Here is a 17,668-nt window from a genome sequence, read left to right as displayed (position 1 = left end):
TTCATTGAAAGGACCGATGTTGAAGCTGAAACTCCAATACTCTGGTCACCTGATGCGAAGAGCTGGCTCACTGGAAGAGACCCTGATGCTGGGAAAGATTGAGGGCAGGAGGAGAAGGGGACGACAGAGGAAGAGATGATTGGATGGCATCACCGACTCAATGGACATGGGTTTGGGTGGACTCCAGGAGTTGGTACTGAGTGACTGAACTGAACTGAATTCAAACTACATAGGCCAGAAAGAAGTAGCATAACATTTTCAAGTGCTGAAACAAAAGAACCACTGACCCGAAATTCTATATATATATCCGGTGAAAATATGCTTTAGGAATGAAAGAGATTATAATTTTAAAATTTGGGGACAATGACCAACAATCTGGGAGTTTTCCCTTGGAAAACCGAGGATAAACAGTAAGTCCAGGAGATGTATTGATACTCTGGAGAAACAAGAAGGGCACAGGTAAATAGAGACTCTTCCTTGGAGAACTGATCTAAGGATTTAAGGAAGGGTTAGAGAATAAGGAAATCTTGGGTGTCCTGAAAATTGTATGTGAAGCCCATTTATAAACACTTTTAGCAGTCTGAATGCTCCGAGAGTTTAGAGGTTATTTGCTGGAAGCCAGGCAAAGAGGCAGTCTTTACTTTCGAATGATCAGCAAGGCAACCAAATACAATGTGTGGGCCTTGTTTGGATCCTATTACAAAGCACTGTAAAACAAAACAAAACAAATCTCTCTCTTTTAACAGACTATTAGGGTATAACTGACATACAATAGTGTTAGTTGCTCAGTTGTGTCTGACTCTTTGTGACTCCGTGGACTGTACCCCACCAGGTTCCTCTGTCCATGGGAGTCTCCAGGCATGAATACTGGAGTGCGTTGCCATGCCCATCTCCAGGGGATCTTCCCAACCCAGGGATCAAACCCAAGTCTCTTGCATCATCTGAACTGGCAGGTGGGTTCTTTACCACTAACACTTCTGGGAAGGGTATAACTGACATAACAATAAATTGCATATATTGTACAGTTTGATCAGTTTTGATATATGCAAATATCTGTGAAACTATCATCATAATTAAGATAATGAATATATCAATCACTCCATTCTTCTAGAATCCCTTCCTGTGGCTCACCTTTGTCATCTAACCCCGGGCAATCGCTTACCTTCTTCCTATCACTAAGTTTGTTTGTTCTTAGAATTTTGTATAAGAGGAATCATACAGTATGTACTCTTTTGTCTGGATTCTCTCAGCAAAATTATTTTGAGATTCATCCATGTTATTACTATACATAGCAAATTTCTTTTCATTGCTGAATAGTGTTCTGTTGATTTTACTGATACATCTCAGTTTGTTTTTACCTCAATTTGTCCATCACTTTTTGTTTTCAGTTTGGTAATTAAGGGCTATGAACATTCAATTACAAGTCTTTATATCGACATATGCTCTCATTTCTCTTTGATAAATAAATACCTAGTCATATGATCAGTATATGTTTAACACTTTAACTAAAACTCATGATAGGCCTAAATGTAAAACCAAAAACGACAAAAGTTCTAGATGAATACATGGAAGAAAATCTTTGTGACTTTGAGTTAGGCAAAAATGTCTTGGATAGGACGATAAAACATGATTCATGAAAGATAAAAACTGATAAACTGAACTCCCTCAAAAGTAAGAACTATTCTCTTTGTAAAACATTGTTAAAATAATAAAAAGGCAAGCCACAGACTAGGAGAAAATCTTTGTAAATTACATATCTGATAATGGACTTACTTCAGAATATAAGGATTCTCAAAACTCAATAATGAGAAAACAAACAACCTAATTTGTAAAATGAGCAAAAGGTATGAACAGAGAAGATATATGAATGACAAATAAGCACGTGAAAAGCTGACGAACATTATATATCATCAGGAAAATGTAAATTAAGGCACAATGAGATACTGCTACTGCTACTACTAAGTCACTTCAGTCGTGTCCGACTCTGTGCGACCCCAGAGACGGCAGCCCACCAGGCTCCCCTGTCCCTGGGATTCTCCAGGCAAGAACACTGGAGTGGGTTGCCATTTCCTTCTCCAATGCATGAAAGTGAAAAGTGAAAGGGAAGTCACTCAGTCGTGTCCGACGCTTAGCATGGACTTCAGCCTACCAGGCTCTTCCACCCATGGGATTTTCCAGGCAAGAGTACTGGAGTGGGGTGCCATTGCCTTCTCCAATGAGATACTACTGCACACCAATTACAATTTTTTAAATTTAACAATTATTGGCAAAGATGTAGACTAACAAGAATTCTCATAAACTGGTGGGAATGCCCACTTTGGAAAACAGCTTGCCAAGTTTTTTATTATTGCTGTTGTTGTGAAATTTTGACTTTGAAATAATTTCAAACTTACATAAAAGATAAAAATTATTCAAAGAATTCTCACATATCCTCCACCTAAATCCTCCAGTGGTCAATATCTACGCTTGCTTTATCATACCTCTATTTTCTATCACTTGGGAGATAATTGGAAATGTAATAACCTATTACCCCTTAAGGTTTGAGTGGAAATTTCCTAATAACAAGGACATTTTATATTTGACCACAGGACAACCATTAATGTCAGGAAATTAACACTGATATAATACTGCTGTCTAATCCACAAGACCCTCTTCAAATTTTGATGATTGTTCTGATAATATCTTTATAGGTCCAGCATCCAGTACAGATTCTAATTTTAGACAGATGGAGAATTTTGAACATAAATTGGATATTAAATTATGCTAAGCAATTTTTATTTTTTAGGGTATAAGGATAGTATTATGTTATCTTTGTAAAATATCCTTAATGATATGATATCTGAAATTTTCTTTGAGATTCATTCCTAGGGAGGTGTGTGTGTGTGTGTGTGTGTGTGTGTGTGTGTGTGTGTGTGTGTGTGTTGGGGGCTGAGGAGAGGGGAGAAATTAAGTAAGATTGGCAAGATATCTAAATTTGTTGAAACTGGGTGATGAATATGGGCAGGTGGTAATATTTCCTCTGCTTTTAATGTATGTGTGAAAATTTCCATAATTAGAGTATTGTAATTTTTTAAAATGGAGAAATGGAAGGATTTTAGGGATTGGAGTGATATGACCATATTTTTTACTTAGAAACATTACTTTGGCTGCAATAGGAAGAATGGCTTAAAGTGGGGCAAGAATGAAAGCACTGACTAGTTTCCCAACTGCTGAAGTCATCCAGGGAAGAGATTATGGTGACTGAACCAAGTTAGTGTCATTAGGATAGAGTGAAGTGGATGAATGAAAGAAATGGTAACTCTCTCGATATCCAGGATTACTCTTACTTGGGTTGGGTTGGGGAGGCGATGGTGCTATTTACCTAGACAGGCATCACTGGAAGAAAAACAAACAGATCCCCCAGGGAGGGAAGATTTGAAGGGGCCTTCGGTCAGACTAGTGCCTTGTATTATCTGGCCAAAATTGAGTATATAGATGACAGCAAGAAAATTAAATCATCATTATTTAGCAAACAGTATATGGAGAAGGAAATGGCAACCCACTCCAGTATCCTTGCTTGGAAAATCCCGTCGACAGAGGAGCCTAGTGGGCTTCAGTCCATGGGGTCACAAAGGGTCGGGCACGACTGAGTGACTTAACAACAACAGCAGCAACATAGGGGTAAGCCCAGGTATAGCTCCCGTTAAAAAACCTGCCTGCCAATGCAAGAGACATAAGAGATGGACGTGGATGCAATCCCTGGGTAGGGAAAATTCCCTGAAGGAGTAAATGGCAACCCACTTCAATATTCTTGCCTGCAGATTCCCATGGACAGAGGAGCCTGGTGCGCTACAGTCCGTAGGGTCACAGAGTCGGACACGACCGAAGCGACTTAACACAACACACATATGGGTAAGCAAGGTAGACAGAAGGAAATGTCACTTACATCTAACTTGAGGTAATATGATATGATTATTCTAAATCAATATGCAGCGTTAGTAGCCAACTGAAGATGAAACGCGATGACAAGGTCCAGGTAGATAGGTTGTTTTATAAACTTGAAAAAATATGATTGGCGACAGCACACAACAGAGAGACCTCTTAAATTTGCATCAAGCAAACTGGACAAGCAATATAATTCTCTTCCTGGGAACGTTGCTCATGTCTGAGTAGAACAACATTTTTCAGTTGAAACTGCATGGTGGTACAGGGTGGGCAGATAGGGACAAAGAACATGCACTACGATGTTGAATCTATGATTAAGGGGACGAGTGTGAGGGTATAAAACAGGGGCGAAGGAGTATTGGTCACAATTTTTACTCCTGGTCGTCTTCTGGGAAGGTTTAAGGTGAGTCAAAGCGGCTGGGAAATCCATCAAAGTCTGACTCTTGTTTCGTCTCTTACCCTTGCAAGAGTAAAGGAGTTCCAAAAGCCACTTCTGTTAGAGACTTATTTCGTGAAAACCATACCCTTTGGCATTATCATTCCATTCTGATTAATCTGATCTCTCTTTTTCCTGCAAGTTCCTCCGCTCAGGTTCCCCCGGAAAAATGTAGGCCAAACTCCCGCAGGTTCGCTCACACACCACTGCTGTTAGCGCGCTAACAGGACTAGCCTGGAGAGGGAAATGGCAACCCACTCCAGTATTCTTGTCTGGAGAATCCCACGGACAGAGGAGCCTGGTGGGCTACAGTCCATGGGGTCGCAAAGAGTCGGACACGACTGAGCACACAGCAATACTAGTCTTCGTGCCGGAGGGACCCACCCCAACTCTGACCGGGCCCGGGACTCAGCGCCCTGCCCACACGCCCACTGCGGGCGTGGAGCTCCAGCTCGGATCTTTCTCGCTAGCGTAGAGCCCCTAACCTCATCCCTGACCCCGCCTCCGGTTCGGAGACTCGCCCCAGGCCCGCCCCGGCTAGAAGGCCCGCCCCGGCTAGAAGGCCCGCCCCGGCTAGAAGCCCCGCCCACGATCCCGCCCCCGGAGTGGAGCCTGGGGCCCACAAGCTAGCGCCAGGCAGTTCTTCCAGGCTCACAGGACTGCTATGGCCGGGGGCCGCGGGGCCCCCGGGCGTGGCCGGGACGAACCGCCGGAGAGCTACCCGCAGCGACAGGACCACGAGCTGCAGGCCCTGGAGGCCATCTATGGCGCCGACTTCCAGGACCTGCGGCCGGACGCGCGCGGACGGGTAGGAACTTGGCATGTCTGGTCGGGGCTGGCGTGCTGCGGCCCAGCCTCCCTTGGCGCGATCTACCCCGGCTAGGCCCGTCCGGCCTTGCCGGAAGCGAACACCCGACACCCACTTCGGATTCTGGAGCCCTTTCATCCCTTACGATCCACCCGCGCTCACTTCTTGTCCTTGCACCCGCAGCCGCACGGCGGGTCTTCAGAACCCCTGCCTGGGACAAGTTCTCTTACAGCGTTTCTCCTAAATCGGCTCCCGTCTTACCTGGCCTTGCTTCTTATTCCCCCTGACGTTCCATAACATACCTGCCTCCTTACTGTCTTGTCTCCTTGGGTTTGATACGACAGCGCATTCATGGGGACCCATTGCAACTTTGGGAACGCTTTGAGGGCTCTTGCACAGATCTTATTGATGTCCTTAATCAGAAGTCTCACCCTCCGGTATGTGTTCAGGACTGTTAGCCGTGTAATTACTCTGTACCCCTCGGGCATCCTCACTGTGTTGTGCGGTGTGGAGGAACTTTCCTCTGTGCCTGTCCTTCAAGAGTATGGAATATATTCTTCTTAGCTGTAATGAAGAGGGAGTGTGCTGAGTCCAAACCTTTTAAAATGGCATTTGGCTAAAATAGTTTCCTTTTTGTCTGGAAATAAGGCACATTTTAAGCTGCTGATCCAGTTTTTTTCCCTCATCCTTGAAGCATTATCTACCAAACTATTGTTATCTATAGTATTTTTTTTTAAGTAGTACCTTTCTTCATCTGCCTTTAAGTCTTGGCTTTTTACAACATGCACTTTATCAGCACATGCAGGATTTGCTCAATATCTAGGATCTTCTGGAGCTGTCAGGGCAAAACATTCTCCCTCTCACCCAATGTGTTCCTTCCTTAACTATTTATTGTTCTAGGTATTCAGAATATAGTCCAGCACAAACCAAACCAAACCCTCATCCTTCAGGGAGCTTACTTTCCTAGTACTTAATTTCAAGAATTAAGACTGAAATAGTAGAAATGTTAATATTCCCCTTATACATACTTAGGAGAAGGAAATGGCAACCCACTCCAGTACTCTTGCCTTGAAAATCCCATGGATGGAGGAGCTTGGTGCTGGCTACTATCCAGGGGGTCGCAAAGAGTCAGCAGGACTGAGCAACTTCACTTTCACTTTCATACATGCTTATAATAAAAGAGTAAGGTAACTTTCTGGTGATCTGGTAACTTCTCAATTCCCTTGAGAACCAGGAAGTGTAACTAAAATGTGTCACAAAGTGTACATTGGGACTCAATACAAAGCTCCTAAGACTTCATTCAGAGACTGTATTTAGTTTACACAGCTTAATTATCTGGTCCTAAGACTGCAAGAAAACAGAAAAGAACAAGGAACTGCTTGTGGGGATACCGATAATCTCAATTTATGGCTGGTAGCCTTTATAACAAGATAGTATAGTAAATAAAACCAAGAGTGTAAGAGGCAGGTAGAAGAATTCAGATAGCTGTACCCTGAGGTACATGGGCAAATATCCTTAACACTTTGCTAGGCCCCACAAGCAGCTAATTGGTAGTTATAAGGATGAATCAGAAGGTAGTCATTCAACATGGAGAACAGACTTGTGGTTGCCAAGAGGGAGGGGAGGGGGAAGGGATAAACTAGGAGTTTGGGGTTAGTAGATGCAAACTATTACATATAGAATGGATGAACAACAAAATCCTCCTGTATAGCACAGGGAACTCTATTCAGTATCCTGGGATAAAACATAATGGAAAAGAATATAAAGGGTGTATATATGTGTATAACTGAGTCACTCGCTGTACAGCAGGAATTAACACAACATTGTAAATCAACTATACTTCAATTAAAAAAAGTTTTAAAAAGTTAAAAGAATGTAATCATTCAACAGGTACTTTTTACTTGCCAATCTTTAGGGGAAGGTTATTCAAGTCCACAATCCTTTATCCAAACCCTGAGGCTTGATGGGTTTCAGAATTGGAAGTGTTTGTGTTCGTGGCCATGAGTGCACATTCCATACTTATCTAGTACCTCCCTCAGTGGCTTCCCTGGTGGCTCAGATGGTAAAGCGTCTGCCTGCAATGCGGAAGACCGAGTTTGATCCCTGGGTCAGGAAGATCCCCTGGAAAAGGAAATGGCAACCCACTCCAGTACTCTTGCCTGGAAAATTCCATGGACGGAGGAGCAGGGTAGGCTACAGTCCATGGGCTTGCAAAGAGTGAGACACAACTGAGCAGCTTCACTTTCTTTCCCTCAATGTCTGGAGCAGCATCCAGAATCAAGCACAGTGAAGCATGTGAATATTAGTGTTCACCCTCAATGGGATGTATAAAGACTATTAATAGCCTCATGTCGGTTCAGGCCAAATTTGCTGCCAGTAAATTCAGCTCAAGATTATTGACCTGAGTAAACTTTAATTTCTTAAACATCTGAAGTTTTTTAAACTCTTTTTGGGAGATGTATTATAAGGTATAGTTTCGTTTAGTAGCATATATATATCATTAATAAAGAAACATTTTGGGAATACATGCTAAAAATTGTCTTACATACTAAATTTTGGACACTCATTGCTAGTTTAAAATAGAATTTCCTCTGAAGTTATAAATGTATTGTTAACTTAATTATCTTGGCTACTTTTCTGTCAGCCAAAGGCCTGCTCATTTATAATTTGATAGCTATTACCTCCCTCCTAAAACCTTGCTTCTGTTTCTGGGCCCACCAATAGTGTATAAGTACTTCTTTACCTACATCTTCACCAACATTGTAGACCTCCGACTTTTTCATCTTTGCCAATAAATAGATGAAACATGTTTACTTCTTTAGTTATAAGTTATTAGGACCACCTTTGTCTGTAAGCCATGTTTTTTTTTCTATGAACTTTTTGATGTTGTTTAGTTTATTTTTATACTCTGTTGTCTATTTTCTCATTCATTTGTCAGAGCTATTTATATCTTGAGGCATACCATTTATATGTTAATTTATGTGTTAAGAAAATTAGCATTTTAGGTTATTATATTGAAAGTATTTTTCCCTGATGATTATGCATTTTGATATTTAGGTAATTTATACAGTTTTTAAAAACTTATAGTCAATATAGTCAAAATGATCTTTTTTTCTTTATTGTTGTTACACGGTCCCTGTGGTTTGTTTTTTCCCTGCTCCAGTGTTACCAAAAATGAATTCTTTAAGGCTTTCTTTTAAATCTTTCATGACTTTTTTAAAGGCTTCCTTCAACTTTTTTTGTTAAGTTCTTACCTCTGAATATGAATCTTTTCCACTAATGTGAAATGCCACCTTTGCATTGCATAAGGGTAGACTGGCTTCATAAGGATCAGTTCGGTTCAGTCACTCAGTTGTGTCCGACTCTTTGTGACCCCGTGGACTGCAGCATGCCAGGCTTCCCTGTCCATCACCAACTCCTGGAGCCTACTCAAACTCATGTCCATCACGTCGGTGATGCCATCCAACCATCTCATCCTCTGTCCATCCCCTTCTCCTCCTGCTTTCAGTCTTTCCCAGCATCAGGGTCTTTTCCAGTGAGTTAGTTCTTTGCATCAGTTGGCCACAGATTTGGAGTTTCAGCTTCAGCGTTAGTCCTTCCAGTGAATATTCAGGACTGATTTCCTTTAGGATTGACTGGTTGGATATTCTTGCAGTCCAAGGGATTCTCAAGAGTCTTCTCCAACACCACAGTTCAAAAGCATCAATTCTTCAACACTTAGCTTTCTTTATAGTCCAGCTCTCACATCCATACATGACCACGGGAAATACCATAGCTTTGACTAGATAGACTTGTGTTGGCAAAGTAATGTCTCTGCTTTTTAACATGCTGTCTAGTTTGGTCATAGTTTTTCTTCCAAGGAGCAAGCATCTTTTAATTTCATGGCTACAGTCACCATCTGCAGTAATTTTAGAGCCCCCAAAAATAAAGTCTCTCACTGTTGTTCACACCTACATGCCTACTGCCTGGTAAACAGCTCTCAATTTTTATTTGGTTGTTTGCTTAATATACGCTTCCCTACTTGCTCAGCTGGTAAAAAATCTGCCTGCAATGCAGGGAACCCCGCTTCCATTCCCAACTGTATTTGGGTATATTTCTTGACACTCTATCCCAGAAATCTATTTAGGTTCTATGACCATATTGCTTTCATTACTGTAGATTTATAACCAGGTTTAGTATTTAATGTAGTCATCATTTACAGAATATTCCTGACTAATTTTACTTTGGTTTTTCATTATGAACTTTAGAGTCAACTTGCCTGGTTAAAAAATTACACCGGCATTTTTACTATAATAATGTTGTTATTGTTGTGCAGTCACTAAGTCCTGTCCGACTCTTTGTGACTCCATGAACTGCAGCATGCCAGGCTTCTCTGCCCTTCATTTTTTCCCTGAGTTTGCTCAAACTCATGTCCGTTGAGTCAGTGATGTCATCCAACTATCCCATCCTCTGTTGCCCCCTTCTCCTCCCGCCTTCATTCTTTCCCAGCATCAGGGTCTTTTCTGGTGTGTCAGTTCTTTGCATCAGGTGGCCAAAGTATTGGAGCTTCAGCTTCAGCATCAGTCCTTTCAATGAATATTCAGGATTGATTTCCTTAAGGATTGACTGGTTTAATCTTGTGGTTCAAGGGACTCTCAAGAGTCTTCTCCAGCACCACAGTTAGAAAGCAACAATTCTTAGGTGATCAGCCTTTTTTATTGTCTAGCACTCACATCCGTACGTGACTGCTGGAAAAACCATAGTTTTGACTAGATGGAACTTTGTTGGCAAAGTGATGTCTCTGCTTTTTAATACACTGTCTGTTTGTCATAGCTATTCTTCCAGGGAGCAAGCATCTTTTAATTTCATGGCTGCAATCACCATCTGCAGTGATTTTGGAGCCCAAGAAAATGAAATCTGACACTGTTTCCACATTTTCCTCATCTATTTGCCGTGAAGAGATCTGACCAAATGGCATGATCTTAGTTTTGTGGATGTTGAGTTTTAAGCCAGATTTTTCAGTCTCCTTTTTCACCTTCATCAAGAGGCTCTGTAGTTCCTCTTCACTTTCTGCCATTAAAGTGGCATCATCTGCTTATCTGAGGTTGTTGGTATTTCTGTCTCTGCCGGCAGTCTTGATTCCAGCTTGTGCTTCATCCAGCCTGGCATTTTGCATGATGTACTCTACATGTAAGTTAAATAAGCAGGGTAACAATATAGAAGCCTTGATGTTTTTCTTTCCCAATTTTGAACCAGTCCATTGTTCCATGTCCAGTTCTAACTATTGCTTTTTGTCCTAACAGACAGGTTTCTCAGGGATATTCCCATCTCATTAAGAATATTCTACAGTTTGTTGTGATCCACACAGTCAAAGTCTTTAACATAGTCAATGAAGCAGAAGTAGATGTTTATTTGAAATTCTCTTGCTTCTTCTATGTCCAGCATATGTTGGCAATTTGATCTCTGGTTCTTCTGCCTTTTCCAAATTCACTTGTACATCTGGAAGTTCCTGGTTCATGTACTGCTGAAGCCTAGCTTGAAGGATTTTGAGCATGATCTTGCTGGGATGTGAAATGAGTGCAGTTGTATGGTAATTTGAACATTGTTCAGCAGTCCCTTTCTGTCGGGAGCCGTTTTAGGCATTACTGACAAAATGGAGGCATAGCCCTAGCCCCCTCTCCTCATTCCACAGTCATGGACCCGGGATGAAAGAGTTAAGTTTTGTGATTCTGACTTGTTCTTTCCTTTCTTCCGCTGAGTTGGCTGGAAAGAATGTTAAGGTGCTTATTGTTCTTGAGAGAAGCGTGAGAAAGCACAAAGCCTTCTGCAGTTGTGCCGAGAAAATAATCTATAAAGTAACCATTGACATTTGTTCAAAGATTTTTACAAAGAATGTCCCAAGATGAGCAGGTAGGCTGCAGCTTGAGGCCATGGGAAGGATTGTTATCTGAGACCAATTTGTGAGGGAAATGTTTATGGCAAAGGAAGTTTGCTGAGCTTAGGGTTGGGGAATAATTAAAAATAGTTAGAAGCCTTTATAAGGAGATAGTGAGCTTAGGATACCAGGGGCAAGCAGGATTTAGAAATTTAAGAAATAAACTGAGGAATGTGGAATGCAGCCCAGACATCAGCATGAGTTACAATGTAATCACAAGTAAATGAATCGCTGAAGCAGGAAGGCTGTTTGAAGGGCAACAATGAGACAATAATCTGGGTGAGGGGAAACTGACAGTCTCAAACCTTTCACATAATGCTTTTGAAAAAATATAAGAGAGAACCTGATGCTTGAAATAAACATGTAGTCCCTTACTTACCTGGAGTCAGAGGCTACATCATTTCCCGCCGACGCTGCTTATCCCTTCAGGCTGATTCCCTGGCTGATGGAGCTGGACTCCGACACCTTTCTTTGGAATTGGGATGAAAACTGACCTTTGCCAGTCCTGTGGCCACTGCTGAATTTCCCAAGTTTGCTGGCATAATGAGTGCAGCACTTTAACAACATCATCTTTTAGGATTTGAAATAGCTCAGCTGGAATTCTGTTACTTCCACTAGCTTTGTTTAGTAATGCTTCGTAAGGCCCGCTTGCCTTCACACTCCAGGATGTCTGGCTCTAGGTGAGTGAACACACCATCATGGTTATCTGGGTCATTAAGACCTTTTTTGTATAGTTCTGTGTATTCTTGCCACCTTTTCTTAATCTCTTCTGTTTCTGTTATGATCTTGCCATTTTTGTCCTTTCTTGTGCCTATTTCAAATCCTGAAAGATGATGCTGTGAAAGTGCTGCACTCAATATACCAGCAAATTTGGAAAACTCAGCAGTGGCCACAGAACTGGGAAAGGTCAGTTTTCATTCCAACCCCAAAGAAAGGCAATGCCAAAGAATGCTCAGACTACTGCACAATTGCACTCATCTCACATGCTAGTAAAGTAATGCTCAAAATTCTACAAGCCAGACTTCAGCAATATGTGAACCGTGAACTTCCTGATGTTCAAGCTGGTTTTAGAAAAGGCAGAGGAACCAGAAATCAAATTGCCAACATCCGCTGGATCATTGAAAAAGCAAGAGAGTTCCAGAAAAACATCTATTTCTGCTTTATTGACTATGCCAAAGCCTTTGACTGTGTGGATCACAATAAACTGTGGAAAATTCTGAAAGAGATAGGAATACCAGACCACCTGACCTGCCTCTTGAGAAACCTGTATGCAGGTCAGGAAGCAACAGTTAGAACTGGACATGGAACAACAGACTGGTTCCAAATCGGAAAAGGAGGACGTCAAGACTGTATATTGTCACCCTGCTTATTTAACGTCTATGCAGAGTACATCATGAGAAACGCTTGGCTGGAGGACGGACAAGCCGAAATCAAGATTGCCAGGAGAAATATCAATAACGTCAGATAAGCAGATGACACCACCCTTATGGCAGAAAGTGAAGAGGAACTAAAAAGCCTCTTGATGAAAGTGAAAGAGGAGAGTGAAAAAGTTGGCTTAAAGCTCAACATTCAGAAAACGAAGATCATGGCGTCTGGTCCCATCACTTCATGAGAAATAGATGGGGAAACAGTGGAAACAGTGTAAGACTTTATTTTTTTGTGCTCAAAAATCACTGCAGATGGTGACTGCAGCCATGAAATTAAAAGATGCTTACTCCTTGGAAGAAAAGTTATGACCAACCTAGATAGCATATTCAAAAGCAGAGACATCACTTTGCCAACAAAGGTCCATCTAGTCAAGGCTATGGTTTTTCCAGTAGTCATGTATGGATGTGAGAGTTGGACTGTGAAGAAAGCTGAGTGCCAAAGAATTGATGGTTTTGAACTGTGGTGTTGGAGAAGACTCTTGAGAGTCCTTTGGACTGCAAGGAGATCCAACCAGTCAATTCTGAAGGAGATCAGCCCTGGGTGTTCTTTGGAAGGAATGATGCTAAAGCTGAAACTCCAGTACCTTGGCCACCTCCTGCGAAGTGTTGACTCATTGGAAAAGACTCTGATGCTGGGAGGGATTGGGGGCAGGAGGAGAAGAGGACGACAGAGGATGAGATGGCTGGATGGCATCACTGACTCGATGGACATGAGTCTGAGTGAACTCTGGGAGTTGGTGATGGACAGGGAGGCCTGGCGTGCTGTGATTCATGGGGTCGCAAAGAGTCGGACACGACTGAGCGACTAAACTGAAACTGTGCCTGTCTTTGTGTGAAATGTTCCCTTGGTATCTCCAATTTTCTCATAGATCTCTAGTCTTTCCCATTCTATTGTTTTCCTCTATTTGTTTGCATTAGTCAGTTAAGAAGGCTTTCTTATCTCTCTCTCCTTGCTGTTCTCTGGAACTCTGCTTCAGTTGGGCATATCTTTCCCTTTCTTCTTTGCCTTTCACTTCTCTTATTTCTCAGCAACTTGTAAGGCCTTCTCAGACAACCACTTTGCCTTCTTTCATTTCTTTATCTTGGAAATGGTTTTGGTCATCATCTCCTGTACAGCTTTACAAACCTCTGTCCATAGTTCTTCAGGCATTCTGTCTACCAGATCTAGTCCCTTGAATCTATTCGTCACCTCCACTTAATATTACCTGTGTTTAATTTGGGGGGAACTCAGATTTGAATATTTTAATGTTTGTTTAAAATGGAGTCATAGTTATTAAATTTTAAGGAATCTAGCAGTTTGTTGTTTTTTTGTTCTTGGTCATTTGACAAATAGGCAAATGCTTGAGAACAGAAGGTGAATGAATGAGCTTGGTGATTTTTATAAGGTCAGTTACAGAAAATGACTGAGAGCTCTTACTCTCATTATTATTTTGTTTTTGGTATCTTTATAGACTTAAAACTAAAGACTTGCCCAGATTATCTAGCTTTCACATGTTACTTTATTTCTAGATTTGTTGTTTTTTTATGCAAACTAATTTATTTCCCACATTACAGGAAATGAGAACAGAAGCAAGTAATAAACATGGGGCCATGCTGAACCAAGTCTTGTCATCAGAATTTAAGGGGGATTTGACTAGCAGAGTCTAGATAACAATTCTAGACCGAACACCTGAAAGTGGTTTGAATTGTATAGCTTGTTTTAAATGCTTGTGGATAAAAATATATAACATAAAATATACTAACTTAATTTTTAAGTGTATGGTTCAGTGTATTTATGTGGTTAATTGAAAATTGTGTTAGTTTTTCTTTTTTTAAGTATAGTTGATTTATAAAGTTGTGCCAGTCTCTGCTGTGCAACAGAGTGACTCAGTTTTACACATAGATACAGTCTTTTTCAATATTCTTTTCCATTATGGTTTATCCTAGGAAATTAGATATAGTTCATTGTGCTAGACAGTAGGACCTTGTTGTTTATGTAATAGTTTGTATCTACTAACCCCAAATTCCCAGTCCATCCTTCTCCCTCTTGTGTTAGTATTTTTAATTAATTTCCCAAACCTTGTCCTCACTCTGCTGCTCATCTTGTAAACCAGTGAATTTTAATCATAGGCTGTCATTAACCCTCATGCCTTGGAACCAAAAGTTGTGCTCCTATGTGGAATGGTCGATAAAATTCTTTTTAATAGTCTTGTGGCTCAGCAGGTAAAGAATCTACCAGCAATGTAGGAGACCCAGAAGACGAGGGTTTGATCCCTGGGTCGAGAAGATCCCCTAGAGGAAGAAATGGCAACCCACTCCAGTATTCTTGCTCAAAAAGTCCCATGGACAGAGGAGCCTGGTGGGCTATAGTCCATGGGGTCACCAGGAGTCGGACACGACTAAGCACACACACATCCTTCCTTTTGGTACTTTTAGCAGAAATAGACACATTCTTATACCAGTTTATTTTGGGGTGAGTGTGAGGAGGTACCCACGAAAAGCATAGTGAGACTGAGAAACTGGGGTTTCTGCTGGCATTGGCTGGGCACTTCTCCAGGTGGTGTGCACAGTGCTGAAAAGAGGGTCCCCCAGGTCAGTGTTGCTAGTCCTGTGGATGTAGTAATATACTTGGGGTTTATTTCTTGAAGAGCTAATGTCTTTTTTTTTTTAACTCTGGTGGTAATTAGTCTAGAGTATTACCTTTCATATTTTAGGACTGAGTTTGTATTACTCATTCACATTTTATACCTTGAGGATTTTTTTGACTGTTTTGTAGTATTAAAGGGCTTCCCATGTGGCCCAGTGGTAAAGAATCTGCCGGCCAGTGCAGGAGATGTGTGTTCAATCCCTAGGTCAAGAAGAACCCCTGGAGAAGGAAATGGCAACCCACTCAAGTATTCTTGCGTGGAGAATTCCATCAACAGAAGAGCCTGGTGGACTGTATAGCACCAGGAGTTGCAGAGAGTCAGACACAGCTGAGCATCTGAGTGCATGTATAGTATTATACTTCAGACGAGTATCCAACTTCATGATCTCATTGAAAAGCATTTACTCATATTTTATTATAGTGTGGCCTTCTTTCCATGACTGCTTCCTGTCACTTATATTTTCAGTCTTCAAAACAAATCTTTTTCCTCATGTAGAATTTTGTATATTTTCTAGCAATATGTTCTGCATTGCTTTCCTCTCATTACATGCTCTCAAAAAATTTTTTTTACCCCTTACTATGTATTTTTCTGTCTACAAATATTTTTTCCAGGAATTCATTATTTCCTTGTGGAGGTTAAGTCAAAGATTTTATCAACATTAAATTCTAGTGACAGTTTATCTTCTAAAGGCATGGAAGATGCCCTACCCAGTCTTAATCTTCAATATATCTTGGTTGTTGAACTTTTTAATGAAATCCTGTTCAGTTCCAGGAATCCTTGAATATCCTAATATGAGCTAATGCTTGGTATCCTAAACATGTTTTGCATAAGAGCCTCTTTACATGTAGGGGAGCCTCTCAGTTTGCTTGAGAAAAGCCTGGTGAATTTTCTGTTCTTACCCCTGAAAGCACTGTTCCCTGACTGTTATTTTTTTTTCCCCCAGTGAGCCTATGCTGGTTAAAATTAAGTTTAGCTACATATGACAGAAAACTTTAAATAACAAAGTCTGTTTTTTTATATGTAAAAGTCTGGGGCTGAGGGCTTTTTCTGAATTACTCTTCTACCAACCTTACTGCCCCCTATGTGGTCTGAAATGACTGCCTGGCCTCCAGTCATCACGTCTGCATTCCAGCCAGCTGGAAGGAGAAAGGGATGAAAAAGCTTCATCCCTTTCTTTTAATAAAGGTCACTTCCTGGAAATTGCATCTTACAGTTCTTTCATATTCAGTTGAGTTCAGTCACTCAGTCGCATTCGACTCTTTGTGACCCCATGGACTGCAGCAGCTAGGCCTCCATGTCTATCACCAACTCCAGGAGTTTACCCAAACTCATGTCCATTGAGTCCGTGATGCCATACAACCATCTCATCCTCTGTCGTCCCCTTCTCCACCCGCCTTCAATCTTTCCCAGCATCAGGGTCTTTTCAAGTGAGTCTTTCATATTACTGGCTTTAAATTAATCCAGTAGCTACACTGAGCTGCAGACGAGTTGGGGAAATGTATTCAGCTAAAAAAAAATTGAGGATTCTATTACAAAGAAATAAAAGGAGAGTGGATATTGGGGAAACAGTACTCCACAGTCTGTGCTTCATAAAGAGAATATCATTCTGGCCCAGTCAAGCTGTCAGCCAAAGACGAAAGCTTTATAAGTATCTAGTCACCTGGGAGCTTCAATGTCCTGCTCTTTGGGTTGGTCTCACTTGGTACTCAGAACCGGACAAGTTGTTAGATTTTTGTCCAACATATGTCGTTCATCAGCATCCATGGGTCTGTTCCTTCATCCAAACCACCATAACTGGACTCATGCATTTCCTAAAACTGAAACCTTTATGCATCCAGGAGTGTCTTCACTTTGTATCCGAACTCTTTCCTCAGAGTTTGCTTTGGCATTAAGTTTGCTTTGGCATTATCTGGGCTCACCACTATTATCACCATTGTCCTGCTAGTGTTGCTGTGCAATGGAAGTAACTAGAACACTAGACCTGCATTTGTCCTAAGGCTGGGTCAGCCCAGGAATGTTTGCAGTATCCTAACCACTTTTTTGGGCCGTTGTTTTATATACTGATGTTCTGCCTGGTGGTCCCCTTGTGACTGAGAGAGACCTCCTTTCCTGATTGTTGCCAGGAGTCTTTACCTTGATTCATTGTTCCTTCTTAAGCATCCCCTTTAGTAAAGAATGGTATGGACTTCCCTGATAGCTCAGTTGGTAAAGAATCCACCTGCAATGCAGGAGACCCTGGTTCGATTCCTGGATCGGGAAGATCCAATGGAAAGGGATAGGCTACCCACTCCAGTATTCTTGGGCTTCCCTTGTGGCTCAGCTTGTAAAGAATCCACCCACAATGTGGGAGACCTGAGTTGGGAAGATCCCCTGGAAAAGGGAAAGGCTACTCACTCTAGTATTCTGGCCTGGAGAATTCCGCAGACTGTATAGTCCATAGGATCACAAAGAGTCAGACATGACTGAGCGACTTTTACTTTCACTTCTTAAAGAATATCTTCAAAATGTGTGGTCTCCCAATGGCCTCTCTTT

At 41.5% G+C, this 17,668-nt stretch overlaps 1 protein-coding gene across 1 annotated transcript in view; it reads left to right on the top strand.

The window, feature by feature from the left end:
* The first annotated feature begins 5,024 nt into the window (after window positions 1-5,024).
* The window catches only part of EIF2AK4 (eukaryotic translation initiation factor 2 alpha kinase 4), a 101,831-nt gene continuing 89,187 nt past the window's right edge, over window positions 5,025-17,668 (top strand). Inside the window, exon 1 of the mRNA XM_068966743.1 lies at window positions 5,025-5,168. Within this exon, the coding sequence (XP_068822844.1) occupies window positions 5,025-5,168 (144 nt within the window). The remainder of the gene's footprint in view (window positions 5,169-17,668) is intronic.

The sequence above is a fragment of the Capricornis sumatraensis genome, chromosome 2 (assembly GCF_032405125.1).
Source record: "Capricornis sumatraensis isolate serow.1 chromosome 2, serow.2, whole genome shotgun sequence".
Lineage (NCBI taxonomy): Eukaryota > Metazoa > Chordata > Mammalia > Artiodactyla > Bovidae > Capricornis > Capricornis sumatraensis.
The sequence above is the reverse complement of the archived record's forward strand: the minus strand, read 5'-3'. Positions and strand labels throughout refer to the sequence as shown.